The 24,082-nt window shown below is 36.0% G+C and overlaps 1 protein-coding gene across 2 annotated transcripts in view; it reads left to right on the forward strand.

Annotated features, from left to right (window-relative positions):
• Positions 1 to 24,082, forward strand: part of rgs9b (regulator of G protein signaling 9b) — a 36,318-nt gene that overhangs the window by 11,190 nt on the left and 1,046 nt on the right. Inside the window, exons 5-18 of one of the 2 annotated variants that reach the window (XM_087275438.1) lie at positions 23 to 74; positions 269 to 327; positions 1,158 to 1,234; positions 1,596 to 1,677; positions 6,001 to 6,063; positions 7,204 to 7,233; positions 7,318 to 7,379; positions 7,509 to 7,622; positions 8,964 to 9,079; positions 9,451 to 9,538; positions 10,149 to 10,287; positions 10,366 to 10,448; positions 16,303 to 16,426; positions 21,179 to 21,597. In XM_087275438.1, coding sequence (XP_087131564.1) covers positions 23 to 74; positions 269 to 327; positions 1,158 to 1,234; positions 1,596 to 1,677; positions 6,001 to 6,063; positions 7,204 to 7,233; positions 7,318 to 7,379; positions 7,509 to 7,622; positions 8,964 to 9,079; positions 9,451 to 9,538; positions 10,149 to 10,287; positions 10,366 to 10,448; positions 16,303 to 16,426; positions 21,179 to 21,597 — 1,508 coding nt within the window. 2 annotated transcript variants of the gene reach the window in all.

The raw sequence follows: 24,082 nt of genomic DNA on the forward strand, positions 1-24,082 counted from the left end.
TTCCATACATTTCTTCCTCCAGACACCATATTTTTGGCCTGCACAGCAATGGCCGGTGGAAGATACAGACTATGGTGTGTAATCATGGTTCATTTTTCCATGCGTGCTGATAGGTTGTCATAGCAATATTTCACAGTGAGATTATTCATTATGGTTTCAAACAGCTGTCTGGGCTGAAGAATGTGATAAATTGCTTTCATGTTGAGTCACATTGCATCTTTAAATGGCTTTTACTGGGAGAGTCAGATGTTTACATGTGTATTTTCAGCAATATATTTGGCGAAAAGAAATATACGCAAGAAAGGGATGCTGGAGCTGTATGAACAGGTAACTGGATGTCAGAATGATAAATTATGACAAAATTTCATCACATCATCTGGTTGTTGCAAAATTATATAATGTAGTTTAACACAAGTGAAGATATTTTCAAATTAAATATAAGCAATTTTTGTCCATGTACTGAAGTTATATTCACCTAAAACTTTTTTGTCAAAGTCTTCTAAAGAGAAAATGATAAATATATAAAATTTTTGCTTTCATTAACATGTAAACATTGATCAGTGGACATTATTGACAGTAACCAGATTTGATCAAAGCTCAAGCTTGTTTTGTATGTGCAAGAACAGATTTCAGGTTCATTCTTGCGTGTCACATGTCCTGTGAGGTTTTTTCTTGTGGAAGGAGTACAACTTATGATTATGTTCTCTAATGAATGATTATTTGTGAAGTTAAAATTATCTCTCTCAGAAACATCTAGAACAGAGGTAAATATATTGCAAATATATTGCAACAGCACAAATTATTGAGGTCATCTCCAAGTATTGCACGATAAGTCAATATATTGATTATTATGACATGCCTACCCACGGGCCCTAGTTTGGGCATCTGTGATCTAGAAGCATAAATGTTTTTGGAGAATAGAATTTCAATAAAGAATAGACTTTTCTAGAATCATATAGAAACACAATCTCTTTATTGCATATTTAATTTAAAAAAATCTTCATTTGTGTTCTGAATATGAATGAAAGTTTCATGCGAGTGACTGATGACGGTAACTTATTTTGTTTTATTTTAACTTTTTACCTGTGATAAATTGCATGAAAAATTACTATACTTTGGATTTAATAAGTGTAAAATTTGTTTGATTTTCTTTCCAGGAAGAGTACAACAATCTTTACAAGTGGATGAATCACAAGTGGGATTTTATTGTAATGCAGGCCAAAGAGCAGTACAGGTACAGGCTAAATATTAGAGAATCTTTATGATTAGACATAGGTCTTATTAACTAATTATATTCACTTATTCATAATTACGTATTGCAAACCATTTACATTAGAGTTTCACTCATTCTTATACTCTTTTCAATATTATTGAATTGAGAGTATTGTAAATGAACATGCCTACGTGTCAGTTTCATTTTTTCAGTTTTAATTTGCATAAAACACAGGCAAGACTGCATAGAAATATTTATACCTGCATGAATGTACGCACACCTCTGGCTATGAATCAGTAAATGAGGCTCTGTGTTTTTCTTGATTTATTTTTAAACAATATTTTGTATTTCAGTCTTCAACAAAGCTAATTGCTTGTTTTAGGGCAGGTAAGGAGAGGAAGAAACCAGACCGGGTGGTTTTTGACTGTCAGGAACGGGCCTACTGGGTTGTACATCGGCCACCAGTGAGTTATCTTTGAAACTGAAAACACATGCTGGCCACTTTTTTAGGTACACCTTGGATTCTTTGGCTTTCAGAACCATCTTAACTCTTGGCATAGATTGAGCAGCAAGGTGTTGGGAACTTTGAATTTTGTCAGCATGGCTGACATGATGCAAATCTCCCCTTCCAGCACATGTCAAAGGCACTCAGTTGCTTTCAGATTTGGTTACCATTTGAATTTAGTAACTCATTGACATACTTAGGAAACAGTTTGCGATTTTGTGACAGTGGAAGTTGAAAGCCAAAATATAAATGAGTAATATGAATATATGAATGAATTTAAAATGAGTACTACTTAATACTATGGCCATGAAGTGATGGAAATGGCTGTTTTTATCTGAAAGGATTGTCACCACTGTGCTCTTTGTCTATGTAAGGGAGACTCAGGAGATTTGCAAGCTTCTTTATTTACAATGCAAGTCACAGCAACAATGTAACATGTAGCATTCAAAGAAATGGATAACTGGGCTTTAAAGCTGGTGTAGTCAAACAGAGCAGTGGTCAGGACACACAGAGAGTTATCATAAATGAGACTCTAGGTGAGGGTCAGAGCTGGCAGCATAGAATCGTACATGAATATACAGGTTGGGTTCTATGCAGGCAGAACACAATCACAATCAGGAACACAAACAAAGTCAGCAACCAGGAAAACAGTCCAGCGAAATATGTGAAACATTCAGAAATGTCCACTTACCAAAACAAGACATCGCAAGGAACTGTGGTAGTAGTCGTCATCCTTAGAATTATAAGGTTCTATCTGACATTTTTGTCAAATTGTTCTAGATTTTAAAAAAAATGTTGCACACACTCACTGTTTGCTATGGAATGCAAAAACTTGAAGCTTAATATTGCAAAATCATTCAGAACGAAGATAAAACCTTATAATTCCAAGGTGACGATATGCGAGTGACAAATGTCATAAGGTGCTGGACGTTTTGGAATTCAATAAACTGCTAGTATTCTGGTGATGATGACCTCTACTGGTTTGTAAGGGGAATGGCTGGGAAGGACATGGTGAAAGACTGCTTCTTTAGCTCATCTGCTTCAAGGTTTGATTTGTTCATGCTGACTGTTCAGAGATGCTCTTTTGTAGAGCTCAGTTATAATAAAAATAATTCCTTACATTTGTAAGCGTTTTTTAGACACTCAAAGCACTTTACACATTGGGGGAATTTCCTTATCCACCACCAGTGTGCAGCATCCACCTGGATGACGTGACGCCAGCCATATTGCGCCAGAGTCCATTCCACACACAAGCTGATTGGTGGAGAGGAGACAGAGTGATAAAGCCAATTATGATATGGGGATGGTTAGAAGGCCATGATGGACAGAGGCCAGTGCATTTACTCAGCCGCAGCCACACACCTGATGTTTGTGTGTGTGTGTGTGTGAGTAGGTGAGATGAGGGAAAGCACGCAGTGGACCGAACCACTCTGAGGAAGGGGAGAGGGAACTCAACTGTTTGTAAATGCATTTTAAATGATACTGTCTACTTGTTGTCTACTGTCTACTTAGATAATTACTTTAACTATATATACATATATTTTTCGCAATTGAGAGTTTTTATTTTTAATAATTTATTTTTTTGGGGGGTACAACCCTTGGATGGGAGGGGACATGTCTCCCGCTCCCGGGATTTACATATATATGTGTGTGTGTGTTTGTGTGTGTGTGTGTCACGCAAACCCCGCCCCCAGAACATCCCCCAGAATCAAAACGTCACACAACCCACCCACTTCAGCGGGAACCAGGCAGATAAAGCACACCATCGCATCATAACGACACCATTCAAATAAACAAAAAAATGACACGTTACTGTTTAGCATTACATTATATGTCTACACGCACAGGCCTGTGTGTTCTTATTCATCATATTCATTTACTCACCCACCGACTGTTGGCATCGAAATCGAGTGGTCTTGCCACATACGGAGGGACCCAGCGCAGTGAGCGCACCAATCATAATATAAAACCACAGACATTCTCTGTTAATAAAGACAGAAAAATTAAAAGAAAAAAGAAAATGTATTTTATAATGTCCACGTTTAGATTGATGCCGTCAAACATTCAGCCCAAATATAGCCTATGTTTCGTTGTGCGTTTAGCAGCTATCCACTAATGAAGCTCTTCATGTATTTAAGAAAAAAAGATAGCCATAGCCTACAGAAAAAAAGGTTGCCTAGTTTCTGCTTTCACTCACCCTAAAAATGCTCTGTTTGCATGATTTGATTAATATCATCATATCCAAATAAATAATATTTCAAATCATCTTCGGTGTTTATTGGTTTTAGAAAACATCTAAAAAAATTTTGATTTTTTCTTTTTTTTCAGAGAGGCCTTTGTAAATTGAAAGTTTAATATGGGTTAAAAACGGTTTGATTTATGTATTGTATATTCCTATATTGGTTCAGCTATTGTTAGTTTTATATTGGTTAATTTTTTTTTATGCGATTTTATTATATCCGATATTTGTAATTCTTAAAATTATTTAGCTTAGGCTATTTTATGAAGATATAACACTATTGTTTTAAGCCTACAAAAGTGGACACAAAATTTTACAAGTTTCATGTCTTTCTGTTGTATTCATATTGTGTATATCTCCAAAATAAATAACAGAAAGAAAAAAGCAACCCGCGGCATCAACAGAGCTATGAAGGGAGCGCTCTTTTCCTGCGTCTCACACACACATACAGGCATCTAAACGTGCATAAACACACCTTTTAAACTTGACAAAACTCTTGAAAACCTTTCTGCTGTTCCTTTAATATGGTGTAAAGATTATTATGCGTTACTGATACATCAAGAAGGACGCTGCAAAGAAAAGTTGCTTATAAATTTAAACTTTATTATTTTATGCAACAGCCTTACATTTAAAGGGGAAACATAAGGGCGATCATACGCAAAAGACCCCAGCCTATTAAGCTAGATGTTTTCTTTCCCTTTTTTATATATTTGTTTGGTGCATGTACTCGTGTGCGATCGGAAAACTGTGCTCGTGCTCTGCCTCTCCTTTCACTTCTCCCCGAAGCCCCAGTTGGCCCTTCTTGGCCCAAGGTATTCAGTGGGCCGAAAAAGGCTGGCCGCTGGCCCCAAGAAAGCCCAGATTTGGCCCAATTAGGCCCCAGAAGTGACAGTGGAGACGCGACTGGCCTTGGCTCGCCCTGGCTCACTCGCTTTAGGCGCGATAGTTGAAACGTGGCTATTTACATCTGTAGCTGACGTCAGAACAGCAAAAACCATTGCTTAAAAACACGTCACTTTAGAGCTAGTATTTGAAAGATTCTCTTGAGTAATATCTAATGTCTAAAAAAACTACATGAAATGCCATCAGTCTACAGAGATTTCTTGATATTTGCAATTAGTTGCAATTAGGAGATCACAATAGTTCACCCCAAAAAAGCCAAAGCAAAGCTAACACTAGCAGACTATGTGGTATAAATAAAGTACTACAATATACAAAAGAGAGAGATCAACTTTAAATGTTACTTACCTGTTTTATATTGATTTGATCAGCTGTAGTTTGAAATATGAAAAGAGAATACTAAGTTTTTTACTACCCGTCTTTGCTCTGCTCAGTATGACAGGCTGATCGTTGATGATCTCAGAAACTATATATAAATATTTAATATAGGCAATGCCCTTATAAATAAACAGCATAGTTGCAATCTAAACAACTATATTCTCCCCTAAAAAAGTACATTATGTTGTCCAACAGCTGCAAATATTGTCAAACTGTAGTGAGTCTACTAATCTGCTATTGCTCTCTGTGGGCGGAGTAGATTATATATAAATATATATATAGTAGATTCTATAGTAGATTCTTAAAATTATTTATAATCTCTATAGTAGATTATATATATATATATATATATATATATATATATATATATATATATATATATATATATATATATATATATATATATATATATATATATATAGTATAATAATACATAGAACTATTTTGTTTGGCGTGAAAATCCAAGTTGTTCAGCAGTTTCTGAAATAATCAGACCAGCCTGTCTGGCGCTAAAATTACTTAAATCACTATTCTGATTCTTGGTTTGAACTTCAGCACTACAGCATTGAATACATTGAGTTTCTGCCATGTGACTGGCTGATTAGATAAGAAGCTAAAATCCTGTACCTAATAAAGCGGCCAGTGAGTTTATAAGGTCAATTAATGTGACACCTTTCCTGTAGTTAGATTAAGACTTAATGTTGTAAATAACATTTTAGAACCTTAACAAGACCTCATAGTATGTGCTATTTTTCCACCCAAAAGCCAGGAACAGTTAGTGCCATGGACTATGGACATGAAAGGATGATCGACCCCAATATGGAGGAGGTAAAGGTATGTGAGAGGACTAATGTGTTTCTTAAAATAAAAAGCAATATGATGGCTGCTAGGCTTTGAAACATTTTAGTATTGATTAGGAATCTTGTAATAGGACAACAGGCTTTATAACCACATTAACAGATAATCGCACAGAGATTATAATTGTGATGGGAGGCTTATCAAGGATATGTCTATTTTCAGCTAACATTCGAAGGGATTTAAATGATTATAATCTCACTGCTTGTCACTGCAGCAAACTTGTCTTACACAGTTCTCTCTTTCTTTTTTCTACAGATTTGATTTGACTAAACAAAACAAAGAACAGATGACTGCAAAATGAAAACACACACATTGGATCACATATATTTGTCTGTGTAATATAGAAATATGAGTGCACGCTTTTGAAATAACATTGCAGGTCATCAAAGCATCAATATGATTTTTTTGTGAAATATGATATAACGTGAGTTAATGAAGTGTTATGTGTGGTACATAAGAATCAAATAGGTTTTTGAGGATGTCTGTATATTAAGGATTATATTATTCAGAATGTGAATTAAATTGGGCAAATAAATGTATTGCTAAACTTCTCTATCTCTCTTTCTCTCTCTCTCTTTCTCTCTCTCACTACTATGCCTCATAACTATGCTCACACAGATTTTGCACATGCAGTAATCTGCAGATTTTTGAGCTTATTCAATTTGTCTACTTATGTAGATGTGTGTAAACATATTTATTGAGTGTTTATTTTGGTATTATTGAATACTATACAAATGTTTTTATTTATTTTTACAATTTATGTACAATAGAGTTTGTAAAGTCATATTTTCTGTCTTTTGCTAATTTATTATATGAGACTTACCCTATTTACCAATTAAGTGGTTCTAATTGGATTTGTAGTGTAAACATTCAAATAAAAGTTAAATAGTTAATGTTTGTTTTTTTATGTGTTTAGCTTTAGTTAGCACTCTCTCAAAACCATTCGTCATGAATTCACAGATTTTTTACACAATTCTGTGAAAAAAAAAAAAAAAACGTCTGCAGATTCTGTCTGGCTTTTCTCATAAGGCCTACATGCTCAAATGTTAACAATTTTTTTTCACGAGTTTCTTTCTCTTCCTTTAAAACTTCTTCCAAATTGTTTTGCAGAAAAAAACATCTGACTACTACAGAAGAATTGTGAGTAAGAATTGGCTCAATTAAGTTCATTGTAAAAAGCCACAAAATCAATTAGAATCAATGAATCAATGTGTTTGCTTGCAGATCATGTTCACTCAGCAGTGCATCATGAGACCAAGGGTAAAGTCATCTGTGTCAATTGGAGCGTAAGTTACTGTTAAACTATAACTGCATTCATAAATTATTATAAAGCTACAATTCTTTAAAATATTTTTAAAATTCATGAAATTATTGTAAATTATGTTGTATTTTGACTTTATTTTGATATTTTGCAGAATTGTTAAGTACTCAACAACATACAAAGAGCACGACCCCTTTCTCCACCCGTGTCTTCCGAGTAGCCCCTGGTTAACTGATGATATTACATATTGGACTCTTAACATGCCAAAGTGAGCTGCAGTGTTTTAAAGCATTTCATTAGATTCCATGACTTTTTTGTTTTGTTATATGAGATTATGTTAAGTGGGAATGTAAAAAAGGGTTACAATATGTTTAAAGGAACACTCCACTTAAAAAATATAATAAAATAAAAACAATTTTCATGGTGCTGTATGTTTTTAACTCTTCTAAAGCATAAAAATACCCTAATATGTTTGCAGATATTTAAGAAATGTGCTAAGTGAACATTCTTGTTTATCTGTAAAACAATGCCAAAGTCAGATATTGTGCTTTTGAAAATTAAATGCTGTCTTTTTATTAGTTTTTTTAACCCGCCCGATGCCAGTTTAGCCATTTATATTTCAGTATAGTTCCTTGGGTTGCCTTGTATGAAACCACATATTTCATTCATTCATTCAGAAAAGCTCTCAAATCATGTGCCCGTAACCAAAATGTTACCTCTGGGGGACAGTAGCAGACGCTAAATTAAGACGCAGGTTCAGTTTCACATTAGGTTATTAATTAGCAACAAATGTCACGGGAAATGGTATTCAAACTCACATAATTTTTTTTTTGTTGTAAGAATAAAAACTCCTTTTAATATAAAAAAACTATCCCTTCTATTGCGTGCCAATGCTTTTTTGATACATGATTTAAATCAGCATTTTGGATCAATCGTCAGACTCGCTCCAGTTGGTTTTCAGTCTGGCAACCCGGGCTTTCGTTTGTTTGATCCAGGAATGTAATACCTAATTTAACCACTGGGTGTCAAACATACATACTGCTTAAAACTTTCCTAGAGTTAAACAGTTTTACCTTTTAGAACAAATTCAACTGATCTCTCAGGGTATGGTGGGATCATTGAATTGGATTAGACCATTATCATTTAAGTGTTTAAATTATTTACCTATTTAAAATTATTTTCCTATATTGATTTGACTCTAGTTACATCATGTACCAAGACTGACAGACAATGAAAAGTTGCTATTTTCTAGGTTGATATGGCTAGCAACTATAATCTCTGGACTAATAATTAAGGAACTTAATAGCTGCCATGCTATTGGCTGCAGCATGCACAATGATATTATACATTGCCTGAAAATTTTCCCTAGCACCAAGCTATTACAAATTATAATCAAAGCCACAAAAACAGAATGAGATTATGGTTCCTAACCATATCGACCTAGAGATTAGCAATTTTCTCAGTCAGTCGTAATGCTCAATTTATCTCTATTTGGAGAAAAAGGAATTATATATATTATATCATAAATATTATATATTATAATTATATGTGTATTGTTTATTTGATGCCATGAAACAGGTTTCTGATGTCTTGTGTTTGGATCTAACAGTGTTGAGACCCCTACTAAAATGAGGGTGGAGCGCTGGACTTTCAGCTTTGGAGAACTGCTGACTGACCAACGAGGAAGGGCTGATTTCCGACTCTTCCTTAAAAAGGAGTTCAGTGGTATGTGATATTAAACATTCGCACTAGAAATTTTAACAATATTAAGATTAGAACTCATCTACCACTTTTCTGTTATCTGTTGAACAAAAAAGATGATTTTTGGCTTTTAGCCATTGACTTTGATAGTATTTTTCTTTCATACTATGGATGTCAATGTCTGCCAGTTTTTAACAATTGCAAAAAAAATAAAATAAAAAATAAACTAATTCAAGTTTAAAACCGCTTAATTGGTTGTGTTTAAATGATAAGATCATTTTAATTCTTTGCTAAACTTCTCTTTAATTAGTGAATTGGTTCAGTTTTGAAATTTTTACTAGTAATGGAATTAAATGGTTAAAACTATTTTTGACTTTAAACTGATTTGTGAACAGGTGAGAATCTTGCCTTCTGGGAGGCTTGTGAAGATCTGAAATGGGGTGCAGCAGAGACAATGAAAGAAAAGGCTCAGCAAATATACAAGTAAGCATCAATTTTTCATTCTCTTGGCTCAATAAATAGTTAATTTAGATATTATATATATTGCATGTACAGTATACACTTCTGTTCAAATGTTTGGGGTCGGTACATTTTTTTAATTGTTTTCTAAAATGTTATTAACTTGCTTCATCAAACTGATCAAACATACAGAACAAAAAACTACAATGAATACGATTTTAAACAGAGAACGTGTTAAGATCTGAAAACATGGTAAAAATCTGGCAAGGGCTTTTTCTTTTTCTTGATTATTTGTTAAAACTGTCAGTTGGGTTAAGGGCTAGAGGAGGGTGGGTCAGTCGATTGGTCAGTCAGTCAGTAAGTCAGTCGACAGCGGCCTCTGGTGGTTTTACGCGAGAACTGCAGGCTCGGATGGCACTTCAATGGCAAATTTGAGATCTCAAAAAGCAAAAACAGCAGCCTCTGGTGGATTCATGAAAACAAAAACTGCAAAAAAAATGTAGCTCCTGGGACATACTTGGTGACCAAATGTATATAACAGTACAATTTCTTAATTGGTCGGTTGGTTGGTTGGTTGATTTAAATGTTTACTTAAATTACATCAGCACTGACATTTTAACTTTTGTTTAATTAGGACCTTTTTGGCTCGTGGAGCTCCTCGTTGGATTAACATTGATGGGAAAACAATGGAAATAACAGTGAAGGGTTTGGGACACCCTCATCGTTATGTACTGGATGCTGCCCAGACTCACATTTACATGCTCATGAAAAAGGTATCTAATCTCAAGTCAAATATTGCAACTCAATTGTCTGCAAACATGGAATTAATGCAAGTATGATCTTTCATCAAGGACTCATACGGGCGATATCTCAAGTCCCCGGTGTTTAAGGAAACTCAGAAGAAAGCCATTGCTCCTGAAGCACACAGATTCAGGTTAGATACGCCTTTATAAAATATATTAGACTGTGTTATTGTTCATAAGTGAGTATAAGATTTTCCTATTCTCCTACTTTAAAGGTTACTGTGTTGTTTTGGAAGTCTGCTTTAATAAGATTTACATCCATCATTTTTAAGTTTACATCTAAAAACAATTGAGGTTTCATATGATAAACAGTTGATTTTTACTGTCTAAAATTACAGATTTTGTCAAAATCATGTTAAACAGGAGTAGGCAAGCATACACAAATAATCCAAAGGGTGAATAATAAAAGAGGCGAATGGGCCAAGGCAGGCGGAAAACATTCTTTCAATTATTTTCATTCAGCACAGCGGAATGAACCGCCAACTTATACAGCACATGCTTTACACAGGTGCATCCCAGTACTGGAAAACACCCATACACTCTCTCATGCACTGTTACAACACTCTGGCTCAAGAAAGTAGCAACAAAACCAAATAAAGATCCAAACCAGAAAATCAAATCAACTTAAATATATTTATAAAAAAAAAAGTGTAATGATACATAAATATAAAGAAAAGAAAACAAGAAAAACTCCAAAACTGAAGAGGGATGGATGAAAACCGCAATCCTGTTCTCTTGGTCTTTATCCAAACGCACATCACAGGTAACACTCCGCACCTGGTCCAAACGTAATCACGGCAAAACACCGCACCTGTTCAACACTCCGAGAGAATACCAAATCATGGAACACCTCCATCTAGCGGACACTGGTTAAACAACACTTCAACCGTCACAGCACACATACACTATGACCAATATAGTTTATTCAATTCACCTATAGCACATATCTTTGGACTGTGGGGGAAACCGGAGAACCTGATGGAAACTTATGCCAACAAGAGACGAACATGCAAACTCCACACAGAAATGCCAACTGACCCAGCCGGGACTTGAACCAGCAACCTTCTTGCTGTAGGGTGATAGTGCTACCCACTGAGCCACAGTGTCACCCCAGGCAGCAAACATTAAAACAAAAACATTAAACAAACAAAGCGTCAAAAACACACCAAGGCAAGAGAAGGAAACCGCTTTGTAAATTCACTTGTTATGATGTCAAAAGTAGAATTCTATTCTAGCAGAAACCACACTTTTACATCTGACCTTCTGTTGGTGTTTGAGGAGTCACAGTTATCCACAGCAACTTTTCCTTCATCTTAAATTGATTTTTGGCCTTTATTTATTCATGATAGCGCTGTTCAGCAGAGCACTTATGGAGACAAGGCAGAGTGATCCAAAAGAACCAATGGAGGTTGAGAAACATTCCGAGAACGAGGCCATCAACTGCACTGAGAAAGACAAAATGTGCAGAAATAAAACTGCACTTTCTGGTGAAAGTCAAACCTCTGCTGACTCCTGTCAAACTTTTTGTCCTGAAGCCCAATGACGCAGACCTACTTGAGCTTCCAGGCCTCTCTGTAGACTTTGCTCTTCCAGCCACTCATGTCAGCTCACTGCCAAAGTCCCCAAAATCATGGCCTGTTCCTCCACGTCCTGTTCCTGCAGCAGATGGGCTGTTCTCCCACCCTGCTCCTCAATTTGTCCTTCTACCAGATGAGTTGCTTCTCCTACTGACATCCTGCTCCTTAACATTGAGGTTGAGGAGAAAGAGTTTGAGGAGATCCAAGCCTGCAAATCCCCTGAAAGTCCCAAATCGTTGGGACGAATGATTGCTTGGGAGGTAAAGGAGGAAGATAAAGAGGTGCAATCCTGGATAGAGCTCCATCAAAGCGAGGAGGACCTCAGTGAAGCAGGAGACTTTTCCATGGTGTCTCCTGATGGTCCAGTTATTCGTACTTCTACAAGACGAGCTGCTCTTCTGAGTGTGTTTTCTGACAATCATGATGCTGCCGCTCTGTCTGGAGTGTGTCCTTCATCATATGAGGATTTCTTCCGACATTACTCTCCAGTTTGTCCTCCTACAAGACAAGGAGCTCTTCTGAGTTTGTTTCTTGACTCTCATGATGTTGGTGCTCTGCCCAGAGTATGTCCTTCATCTTATGAGGATTTCTCCTGCTGCTCTCAAGTTCATCATCCTATCAGACAGATGGTTGCTTTGGAGGAGGAGGAAAAAGAGGAGGAATATTTGTCGAGTGAAGTGATGAAGCTCCAGTTATGCGAGGAGGACCTTGATGAAGCTGGAGACTCTGTTCCTGACAGTGCTGTTATTCAGCACAAGAAGCTCAGAAAGTTCAGAAAAGAAGTACTGCTTCTGTCCATGTGGGCTGAGGAGAAGGCGAAGAGAAAGACGGAGAGGAAACTCCCAAAGGAGAAGGAGAAAAGAGAGCTGCTGTTTCATTACTACAGAAATTATCTGAAACTAAATCACCTGTGGGTCAACAAACACAAGAATCTGCAGATAATCCTAAACTTTCTCCCTTCCCTAAATCTCCAATGCCCCCTGAACCCACTGCACGCTCCTCTTGTAAAAAAAGCTGTGCGAATGCTGAATGATCTCTGAGTGTTCTTTACTATTAACACATAGTTCATGTTATGCACAAAAAGGACTGCACAATATATTGTTTAAAAAAATTGGATTTTAAATTTGATTATTTGATTGGGGTATCTAAATATTGCTAGACTCCCAAAATCATATATGTATTTTTTTATGTACAGTGCATCTGGAAAGTATTCAGCGCTTTACTTTTTCCACATTTTTTTATGTTACAGCCTTAATCTAAAATTGATTCAATTCATTTATTTACTCAAAATATCAAAACTCAAAAAAAAAAAAAATTTAATTGTTGCAAATTTATTAAATAAAAAACCTGAAAAATCACATTTACATGAAGCTCTAAATTGAGCTCAGGTACATTTTGTTTCCACTGAGCATTCTTGAAATGTTTCAGCAGCTTAATTGGGGTTCACCTGTGGTAAATTCAATTGATTGGACATGATTTGAAAAGGCATACACCTGTTTATATATGGTCCCAGGGTTGACAGTGCATGTCAAAGCCCAAACCAAACATGAAGACAAAGGAATTGTCTGTAGACCTCAGAGACAGGATTGTCTTGAGGCAAAAGGTTGGAAAAGGTTACAGAAAACATTCTGCTGCTCTGAAAGTTTCAATGAGCACAGTGGCCTCCGTCATCCATAAGTAGAAGATGTTTGAAATCACCACGACTCTTCCTAGAGCTGACCGGCCATCTAAGCTGAGTAATCTGGGAGAAGGGCCTTGTTCAGGAGGAGATCAATAACCCGATGATCACTCAGTCAGTCAGACTACGACAAGTGACAGACCGGAAGTCATTTCCAATGAAGAGTAGCCTGGGAGTTGCGTGAAGTTCCGATCATCTCTGACCGGATGTCATGGAATCCAGTGTTGTACAAGCAGGTCCATGTGCGCGAGATGAGAAATATGAGTTTATTTGATTATTTTTTTTAATTATAAAAAGTCTATATTGAAAAAAAAATACATTTCATAAATGTAAGTAAGAAATTAAAAAATATCTATATTTTTTATGTCTCCACATACCCTCCAATATTTTAGCGGTCTATGAGTTTCTAGTATTCATTCATTCATTAAACCATGTAAACGCACAGAGAATAAAGGCTCTTGCTTTTGCACTCCTTTATTTTGGACACTGAGAATCAGCTTCCCTCCCATGGTGCACGACAACACTGAAAATACTGTGCGACTGACACAAGGGGGCGTATTCTGACAGTCGTGTCCAAATGTCGTGTGCAGTGGAAAGGCGGCTTTACAGAAGGACAACCATCTGTGCAGCAATCTACCAATCAGGCCTGTATGGTAGAGTGGCCAGACAGAAGCCACTCCCCGCCTGGAATTTGCATCTGAAGGACTCTCAGACCATAAGAAACAAAATTCTCTCGTCTGATGAGACTAAAATTGAACTTTTTGGAGTGCATGCCAATTGTTATGTTTGGAGAAAACCAGGCACTGCTCATCACCAGGCTAATACCATCCCTACAATGAAGCATGGTGGTGGCAGCATCATGCTGTGGAAATGTTTTTTCAGTAGCAGGAACTGGAAGACTAGGATAGAGGGAAAGATGAATACAGCAATGTGCAGAGACATCCTGAATGAAAACCTACTTCAGAGTGTTTTTGACCTCAGACTAGGTTGACGGTTCATCTTCCAGCCCAAAGCACACTGCTAATGTAATGGCTTCACAACAACTTGATGAATGTCCTTGAGTGGCCCAGCCAGAGCCCAGACCTAAATCCTGTTGAATATCTCTGGAGAGATCTGAAAATGACCGTACACAGTTGCTTCCCGTCCTGATAGAACTTGAGAGGTACTGCACAGAGGAATGGGCAAAAAATTCCCAAAGACAAGTGTGCCAAGCTTGTGGGATCATATTCAAAAAGACTTGAGGCTGTAATTGCTGCCAAAAGTGCATCAACAAAGAATTGAGCAGAATTGAGGCTGTGAATACTTATGTACATGTGATTTTTCATGTTTTATATTTTAACAAATTTGAAACAATTAAAAAAAAATCTTTTTTCACATTGTCATTATGGGGTATAGATTGTAGAATTTTGAGTAAATAAATGAATTTAATAAATTTTAGAATAAGGCTGTAACGTGGAAATGTGAAGAAAAAATGTGGAAAAAGTGAAGCGCTGAATACTTTCCGCATGCACTGTATTTGCTTTACTGTATTTATGATGCGATTAGTTTAATATATTTTGTGCAAATGCACACTCTTAGAAAAGCATCCCAATGTATTTAAATTATTAATTATTTTTAAAAAAAGAGACACTCATTTAATCTGGCACTAACAGTTTTTCTAATCTTTCAGAAAGCAGCAACAGGAAAGATTGATTGATTGTGGAACTTTTTAAATTTACATTGGTGATGTAGAAATAAAAACCTGAATTGTTTTGTTGGTGGGTAATAACGAAACATTTTAAAAGCAAAACCAATTAAAATGAATGACAAAATTGCTAAACTAATCCAAACATTGATGTAGCTGATTAAGAATATTATTGAAACTGTAATAATTTTCATTAATAATTAAATATATACGTGTGTAACTTGCAGGAAAAAAAAACTATAGACAATAAACCAGCTGCTAGTTTTTTTTTTTTTTTGGTGTTTTTTTTTTGCAGGTTTTTATCTCAGACTTTGAAAGAGAGTTTTGTGTATGGATGGGTCAAATCTGCCAAACTAAGTGATACAAAAAGAACACTGCTGGATAATATCCACTTAGTCACACTATTAAAAATTATTTTGTGGAATTTTGTGCATAGGATCCAAAATTGCTGGCTGCGCCCATGGCTATGTGTAATCAGAAGCTAAACTGAAACTGGTGTATGACTGCAGGACATGATGGGATATGTAGTTCTCCAGCAATCCCCAATGGCAACACCACTGAAATATAGTGTCATTGCTTTAAAACGTTCTGATACACGTTTTCACAACACAAACGTTTTGATACATATGATGTTTAACATTTTGAAATGTTACTTTTTAGAAAATATTACCAAATAGTCCTGGATTTTTAGGATTTCGAGTCAAGTAATTCAATGTCTTATTGGGTAATTAATTTCCTTTTTGGATAAAGTAATTAGCAAAGTAATTTAAATACAAATTTATTGATATAATTACTTTTTTAAAGTAGCTCACCCAACATGGCGCACTGGCCTGTTACAAACCTAGATTTGTGAATGAAGTAAAACTGGACTTACACTTGTTTCAGGTAGTTTAGAGTTGGTTCTTTCATTTGGGTTCACTTTGATCTTTGAAACTTTGCAGATCTTTTACTTTTACATTCTAAGTTATGCATTGCTTGACAGGTAATATCTTTAAAAGCATTGTAGGTGCCTTTTAAACATGTTTTCACTCTCTAATGTGTCCTAGTGAGGCGCAGTTGGAGCAGAACGCTAAAAGAAGGCGACCCAGTCTGAGTCCCATCATCCTTAGGCAGCAGGAGGAAGAACAGAAGGCCAAACTTGCAGCAAGTGGCCCAGTGGACATCACACAGGTCATGAGCAAACTGGAAAAGAAAAAGAAAACCTGAAAGCTAGCACACAAAGGCTAGATACTGATAGAAATAGAAAACTAAAGCAATTTTGCAAGCCAGTATATTTTTATAGGGAAAAATAGAGATTTTATTTATTTTTTGCTATGTGCAGTATTACTTAAACATTGTTAGCCTTTGAAAGCTTGCTTAATTTATTTTTCTTATGTCATTAATTCATTCATTGAACATCACTGCTATCAGTCCATGCATTGAACTTCCTTGTTATAAGGCCACTGTGAGTAAAGGTTTTTGCACACTGAAGTCTGACGTTTACTGTACGTATGCTTTTTTTGTATTCGTATCCTGAAACTTGTTCATGCACAAAGTAACTTACATAACTTTCACTTTGTTTGTTAGACTGTAAAATGCTGCGATTGACAGCATCCTGGACTTTCGTTTGTTTGGTGAAAATCAAATCCGATAAAGAAAAAAATTATTGGTGGATGAAAGTTTCGGAGGCGGTGTGTAAATGGGATTGACACATCATGATGTTGTATTTATTTTTTAATGTGCTAAAATTTTGGACGAAATTTTCAGACTCAGTGTGAAATTAACTTTACTGTTTTCCAGATTTGTTGACTCTTAGGGTACATTTACATGACAGCGACATCCTAAAATTGCAAAAGTTTGTTCTTTTAATATTTTTAAACTTAAAGATCTATGAAAGCGACTGAAAATATGTGTTATGCATACCAGGCCAGTAGACTGACCCATTTGATCAACTGTTAAAAGGATAGTTCATTCAAAACTAATGACTCACCCTTTACTTAATTTTTTCATCCTTTACTTAATTTAAAGCCTTTTAAAGTTTATTTTGTTAAAGTCAAACGAAAATATTTTTAAAGAAAACTGGAAATCAATTGCCATTGAGTTCCATTAAATTATCTTTTTTCCTATTATGCATGTCAATGGTTACCAAATTTTCATCTTTTTTGAAATATCTTCTTTTGTGTTCAAGAGAATAGACGTTTGGTACAACTTGAGGGTGAGAAAACAGTAAGTAAATTTACATTTCGTTTCATTTTGGGGTGAAATGCACCTTTAAGAAACAAGTACAGTCCAGTTGTCAAGTACTCCCACGTACCTATTGACTAAATATATAATGTGAGATGTGTACATTTTCACAAATTGTGTTTTTGTTTACATGGATATAATCATGGTAAATTTTAAAGCTACTCACTTTGAAGTATGCTATCAAATTAAAATTTTTCTGGCCCCTAGAATTACACAACTTGTAAACGTACCCTTATTCACTCTCATTTTGAACCTAATGTCATATTTGTGTTTTATCACATTTGATGTATGTTCATGTTCATTTTGTTAACTCAAACATTATGAGATGTTGTCTTCATTACTACAGTTTGTTTAATTTCTGTGTGTTCCATGTTTGTAGCTGTTTCATTGTAAATCATGAATTTAGTGAAATACACAGTAAAATATTTGTCATCCGTGGTCATATCATGTGTCTTTGTCGTCTGTGATTGTTTTATGAGTGTAATGCACTATTGATGTACAGTGCATGCGGAAAGTATTCGTAGCGCTTCACTTTTTCCACATTTTTTTTATTTACAGCCTTATTCCAGGATAAATTAAATTCATTTATTTCCCCAAAATTCTACACACAATACCCCATAATGACCATAATGTGAAAACAATTAGCAAATTTATTAAAAATAAAAAACCTTAAAAATCACATGTACATAAGTATTCACAGCCTTTGTTCAATACTTTGTTGATGCACCTTTGGCAGCAATTACAGTGACGGTGTACACCCATTTTCAGATCTCTGTTTAATAAGTTTTAGGTCTGGGCTTTGGGTGGGCCACTCAAGGACATTTACAGAGTTGTTGTGAAGCCCTCCATTGATATCTTGGTGGTGTGCTTTGCGCTGGAAGATGAACTGTAGGCTCAGTGTGAGGTCAGAACATTCTGAAGTAGGTTTTCATTCAGGATATCTCTGTACATTGCTGTATTCATATTTCCCTCTATCCTGGCTAGTCTTCCAGTTCCTGCTACTGAAAAAGATTTCCACAGCATGATGCTGCCACCACAATGCTTACTGTAGGGATGGTATTAACCTGGTGATGAGCGGTGCCTGGTTGTCTCCAAATGTAACGCCTGGCATTCACTCCAAAGAGTTAAATTTTAGTCTCATCAGACCAGAGAATTTTGTTTCTTATGGTCTGAGAGTCCTTTAGATGCAAATTCCAGGCAGGGAGTGGCTCAGTTTAGAATACTTATGTAAATGTGATTTTTCAGGATTTTTATTTGTAATAAATTTGCAACGATTTAAAAAAAAAAGGTTAGATTGTCATTATGGGGTATTGTGTGTAGAATTTTGAGTAAATAAATGAATTTAATCTATTTTGGAATAAGGCTGTTCATTCATTCATTCATTCATTTTCTTGTCGGCTTAGTCCCTTTATTAATCCGGGGTTGCCACAGCAGAATGAACCACCAACTTATCCAGCAAGTTTTTACGCAGCGAATGCCCTTCCAGCCGCAACCCATCTCTGGGAAGGAATTAGGCTGTAACATAAAAAATTTGGAAAGAGTGAAGCGTTGAATACTTTTCAGATGCACTGTATGGCATCATGTTACCACTTGTCTAAAATAAATTTGACCTCATGCCATACAGTGAGAGGAAATGAGTGTGTGTGAGTTGTGAAAAATAATTTCATAATTGATTTATTTTAATACATTTCAAAACCTGCATGATTTTTCAAACCTTTTGAGCCCAAAAGAAAATAAATATAACAGGACGTTCTGAAAGAGAACTTGACTGCCAAAAAAGAAATTTACAGCAACAGTATCTGTGCAGCACAAGTCTAATTTTATGCTTTTATGAAACACTAGTAAAATAGTTTTGGTTTGCAGTAAAGTCATAACAATAATTTTGTAGTCTGCTTAAATAATTTAATCAATAAGAGTCAGAAATATATTTCAATAAATATGTCATTTAGGGCTGCTCGGTGGCGCAGTGGGTAGCACGTTTGCCTCACAGCAAGAAGGTCGCTGGTTTGATTCAGTTGGGGTTTCTGTGTGAAGTTTGCATGTTCTTCCTGTTTGCGTGGGTTTCCACCAGGTGCTCCAGTTTCCCCCGTGGTCCATAGACATGCAGTAGAGGTGAATTGGGTTGGCTAAATTGTCCATAGTGTGTGTGTGTGTGTGTGTGTGTGTGTGTGTGTGTGTGTGTGTGTGTGTGTGTGTGTGTGTGTGTGTGTGTGTGTGTGTGTGTGTGTGTGTGTGTGTGTGTGTGTAAATTAATGCATGTGTATGGGTGTTTCCCATGGATGGGTTGCAGTTGAAAGGGCATCCGCTGCGTTAAACATATGCTGGATAAGTTGGTGGTTCCTTCTGCTGTGGCGACCCCTGATTAATAAAGGGAATGAGCCGTAAAGAAAATTAATGAATAAATAATTAAATATGTAATTTAACTTAATTGTTTTATTAAGATGAATAACATGATTTGCAAAGCACAGATATTATCGCTTAATTCAAATAGGTATACGTTCCAAAATGGCAAGACCCTGCAAATCTCACTCCATTGAGTTCATTGTGTGTATTGCATCGCTGAGTGATAAAGGCTGCATCCAGATACTATTGAAAACAGTAGTGTCTTGATAATAAACAGTAGTAGTAGTAAAATAGAGTTAAGACACATTTTAGTAAACCGAATGCTTCAAATGCAACGTTGACGTTGGTTACAAGTTTCTGTTAAAGCCTACATTATTTTACGATTAGGTATAATCATTCATTCATGATCTTATTTAAAAATGCTTTGTACTGGGTCGTATAACTCATTATGTCATGTGATTACGTAAATAGATTTAAAAATGTACTGTTGTAATTCAGCAATGTTTTAAACCTTTTTTATTGAATACTTAATTACAGATCCCACAATGTTGTAAACTATTTACAGTTTATTGGTTCTCGAACGTTTCTTTCTATTTCTATTTTTTTTTTTTTTTTTTGCTCTTTTAAATTTTCATTCCTAATAATCTACTGTGTGTCAGATACCTAAATGTAGGCTAAATTAATTAACAGTTTATGCTTCCAAAAGTAACTTGAGTTATACATGGGACATTCTACCAGAAACGTACATTGTCTGTCCCTGAAATAAAAAACATAAATACAGTGAATAGAAAGTATTTCATTCAAAACATTTCTAAAATGGAATGATGGGTGATATCTGTGAGTTGTTCTGTAAAGTAATATTTCATTCGTTATTAGATATTTGTTCTTTAGGTCAGGCCCTGTCACATTTTTACAAATGAAAATGTACGTTTCTTGTAGAATGTTCCACATATGAGACAAAAAACTAAATATATATATATACACAATTTAGATAGAAACCCACATTATGTATATTTTAATGTATTTTATGATGTTTTTGAAAACCAAATCAACCAAATCATGTTATAAACATGCTAGTTCAGAGGTAATCTATATGTAATACAAAAGTAATCTACATACATTACAGTAATCTAATAGATTATGTAACTACAATTTCATAATTTATGTAATTTGTATTCAGGTACAGGCTACAATTTGTAAACAATCTATTTATCTATCTATCTGTCTGTCTGCCTGCCTGCCTGTCCGTCCGTTTGTCCGTCCTTTCGCCCATATATTGCAGCTGATGATTACAGATTGCGTTGCACTAAGAGCATTTCATTCTAATTTAGACTTTGCATGAACTGTGCCCCACAGCTCTGCCGGTTCACAGCACCTGTGCCTCATCTGGCCGTATATACAGGCTTTTGTGAAGCACAGTCCACTACCTCCCCAGGCCTCATGACGCTGCCCAACAGTGCTGCCTGTCCTTCGCCCATCAGTGTGGCCATCGACAGCACTCCAGCCTCAGAGCGGAGGTTTGACGGTAACGGAGGGCCTTCGTCCTCACATTTCCCTTCCATTGCAGAGGCACCTGTGTCTGAAGAAGAGAACCAGCCGCCTGCACCCAAGTCTCGCATGGCTCTGTCTCTGAGCAGACTCCTCCGCAGAGGATGCAATGCTCCGTCTGTCTTTGCCAGTCTGTCCCCGAAATGTGGTGTAGCTTCAGGGGGAGGCAAAGTACAGCCCCTCGGAGTGGAGCCACTTACACAACCACAGCCCAGGAGAATTGCAAAGTTAGTATGCTTTTTTCAATTTAAGATTTAAGATATTTTTCATAAAATGCAAACATTCAAGAGCCACTAATTAGCATGACACTTAACAGATGAATTACAGGTTAAGTACAGTATCGCATTTTGACCCCAGCTTGTCTTCACTCTGCTTTTGACCCTGGCTAAATCAACATTTCACATGCACTTGTAAATGGGAAGCAGTGTTTTTTTCACTCGGGATTAAGAGACTTAATCTTTTGTGGTGTTTTTTGCAGTGCTAAATGGAGACAATCTCATGTTAAAAAATTATTTTTTCACTTTAAATTTAATGGTTAAACCTGGTCCTTTCTAAACCTTGCCCAAATGTAGTCATGGGTTGTTTTGATTTATGTTTCACATTGCTCACACTTTACCCAAGGTAAGCAGTTAATCCTTGGTATTCATGTAGTGGCATTTCACGCTGTCCATTTCTAAACCATGGGTAAATGTTCTTATTTGCATGCTTGAAATGTTAGTTCTAAGCTCCGTTTACACTGCCAGTTACATAATCGCATTCATTTTCAGAGGGGAGCGTGTGATTTTTGGCTAAAATTGGGCTGTCAGTGAAAATTTAACAGGATTTTCTTACAATTGTCCAAAAACAGACCTGTCATCAGACAGATTATAGATTTTTCATGGTTAGTCAGTCATTCATTCATTTATTCCTTCATATGTAGCCTACTAATGCACAAAAATGTACATTACAAATAATGATTGTCTTTGATTGCTCAAACTGGATAGGTTAAAAGCAGACCCCACACTTGGCCATGTCATGATTTCCTTCCTTCACAAACTCATTTTTTACTACAAGTTTTAACAACTAAACTACAAGTATACTCAGAAGTTTACTTGCACACTATTAGAATTTGCTGCAGTTTTACAGTTACTCACCACAAAAACACCCACATACATTCTGTATAGTTTCTGCTGTATTCTGCACTGCATTATGGGCATTGCACCTCTTTTACAGTAGCTTACAGCTTCAAACTTAAAAACATAAACGTGGACTACTTTTGCACCTAAAAGTTAATGTTACACTTACAGTTTACAGTACAATTAAAAGTATACATTTATGTACTAAAAAGTTGACCAATTTAGTCCCGAGCTTTTTTAATTAGTACAATTGCAATTACATGTACTATTACATACAGTAGACATTAGTATACTTATCTGTGAAGTTCATTCATTCATTCATTCATTTTCTAGTCGGCTTAGTCCCTTTATTTATCCGGGGTCGCCACAGAGAAATGAACCGCCAATTATCCAGCAAGTTTTTACGCAGAGGATGCCTTTCCAGCCGCAACCCATCGCTGGGAAACATCCACACACACATTCACACACACACACTCATACACTACAGATAATTTAGCCTACCCAATTCACCTGTACCGCATGTCTTTGGACTGTGGGGAAAACCGGAGCACCCGGAGGAAACCCACGCGAAGACAGGGAGAACATGCAAACTCCACACAGAAACGCCAACCGAGCCAAGGTTCGAACCAGTGACCAAGCAACCTTCTTGCTGTTAGGCGACAGCACTACCTACTGCGCCACTGCCTCGCCCTATCTGTGAAGTACTCAAATTTATACTTTTTTTTCCTGAGGAAGTAGTACATTAAAATTCACAGTATTTGAAAACAGGAGATGAGAAATACCCAGATGTCCTACTACCTCTGAGAAATGCACATTTAGTGAAAACTTTAAAATCCCATGAGATCATAGGAAGTATTTATAAATTAAAGTGAAGAAATGTGACTGACACTGTTAGCTCTTTGGACAATGACATACCTATATGGGTCATAAAAAATGTCATTTATTACATCCATATTCACACTATATAGGTATAGATCAGACTCATACTCTCATACAAGTGAGTTCAAGTTCAAATGCAGTACCTATAGTGAGACAATATGCTATTGTGGGAACACTGAGGGTTTAATATTGTATAGTGTAAAAGTTTAGATTAATAATACTCTTTTTTTCAAATTGAAGGGATTGTTTACCCAAAAATTACAAATTACTTACAATTTATTCAAAATCAAGTGGTTCTAATCTTTTATAAATTTCTTTTTTTAAACATAATGTTTCACATTGCTCACACTTTACCCAAGGTAAGCAGTTAATCCTTGGTATTCATGTAGTGGCATTTCACGCTGTCCATTTCTAAACCATGGGTAAATGTTCTTATTTGCATGCTTGAAATGTTAGTTCTAAGCTCCGTTTACACTGCCAGTTACATAATCGCATTCATTTTCAGAGGGGAGCGTGTGATTTTTGGCTAAAATTGGGCTGTCAGTGAAAATTTAACAGGATTTTCTTACAATTGTCCAAAAACAGACCTGTCATCAGACAGATTATAGATTTTTCATGGTTAGTCAGTCAATTGTAAGAAAATTTTCTTACAATTGTCAATATATACAATATATTCTAAGAAACAAGTGGTTTTCTAAGGATATTCTAAGGGACATGT

Source organism: Danio rerio, chromosome 12 (assembly GCF_052040795.2).
Source record: "Danio rerio strain M-AB ecotype USA chromosome 12, GRCz13ab, whole genome shotgun sequence".
NCBI lineage: Eukaryota > Metazoa > Chordata > Actinopteri > Cypriniformes > Danionidae > Danio > Danio rerio.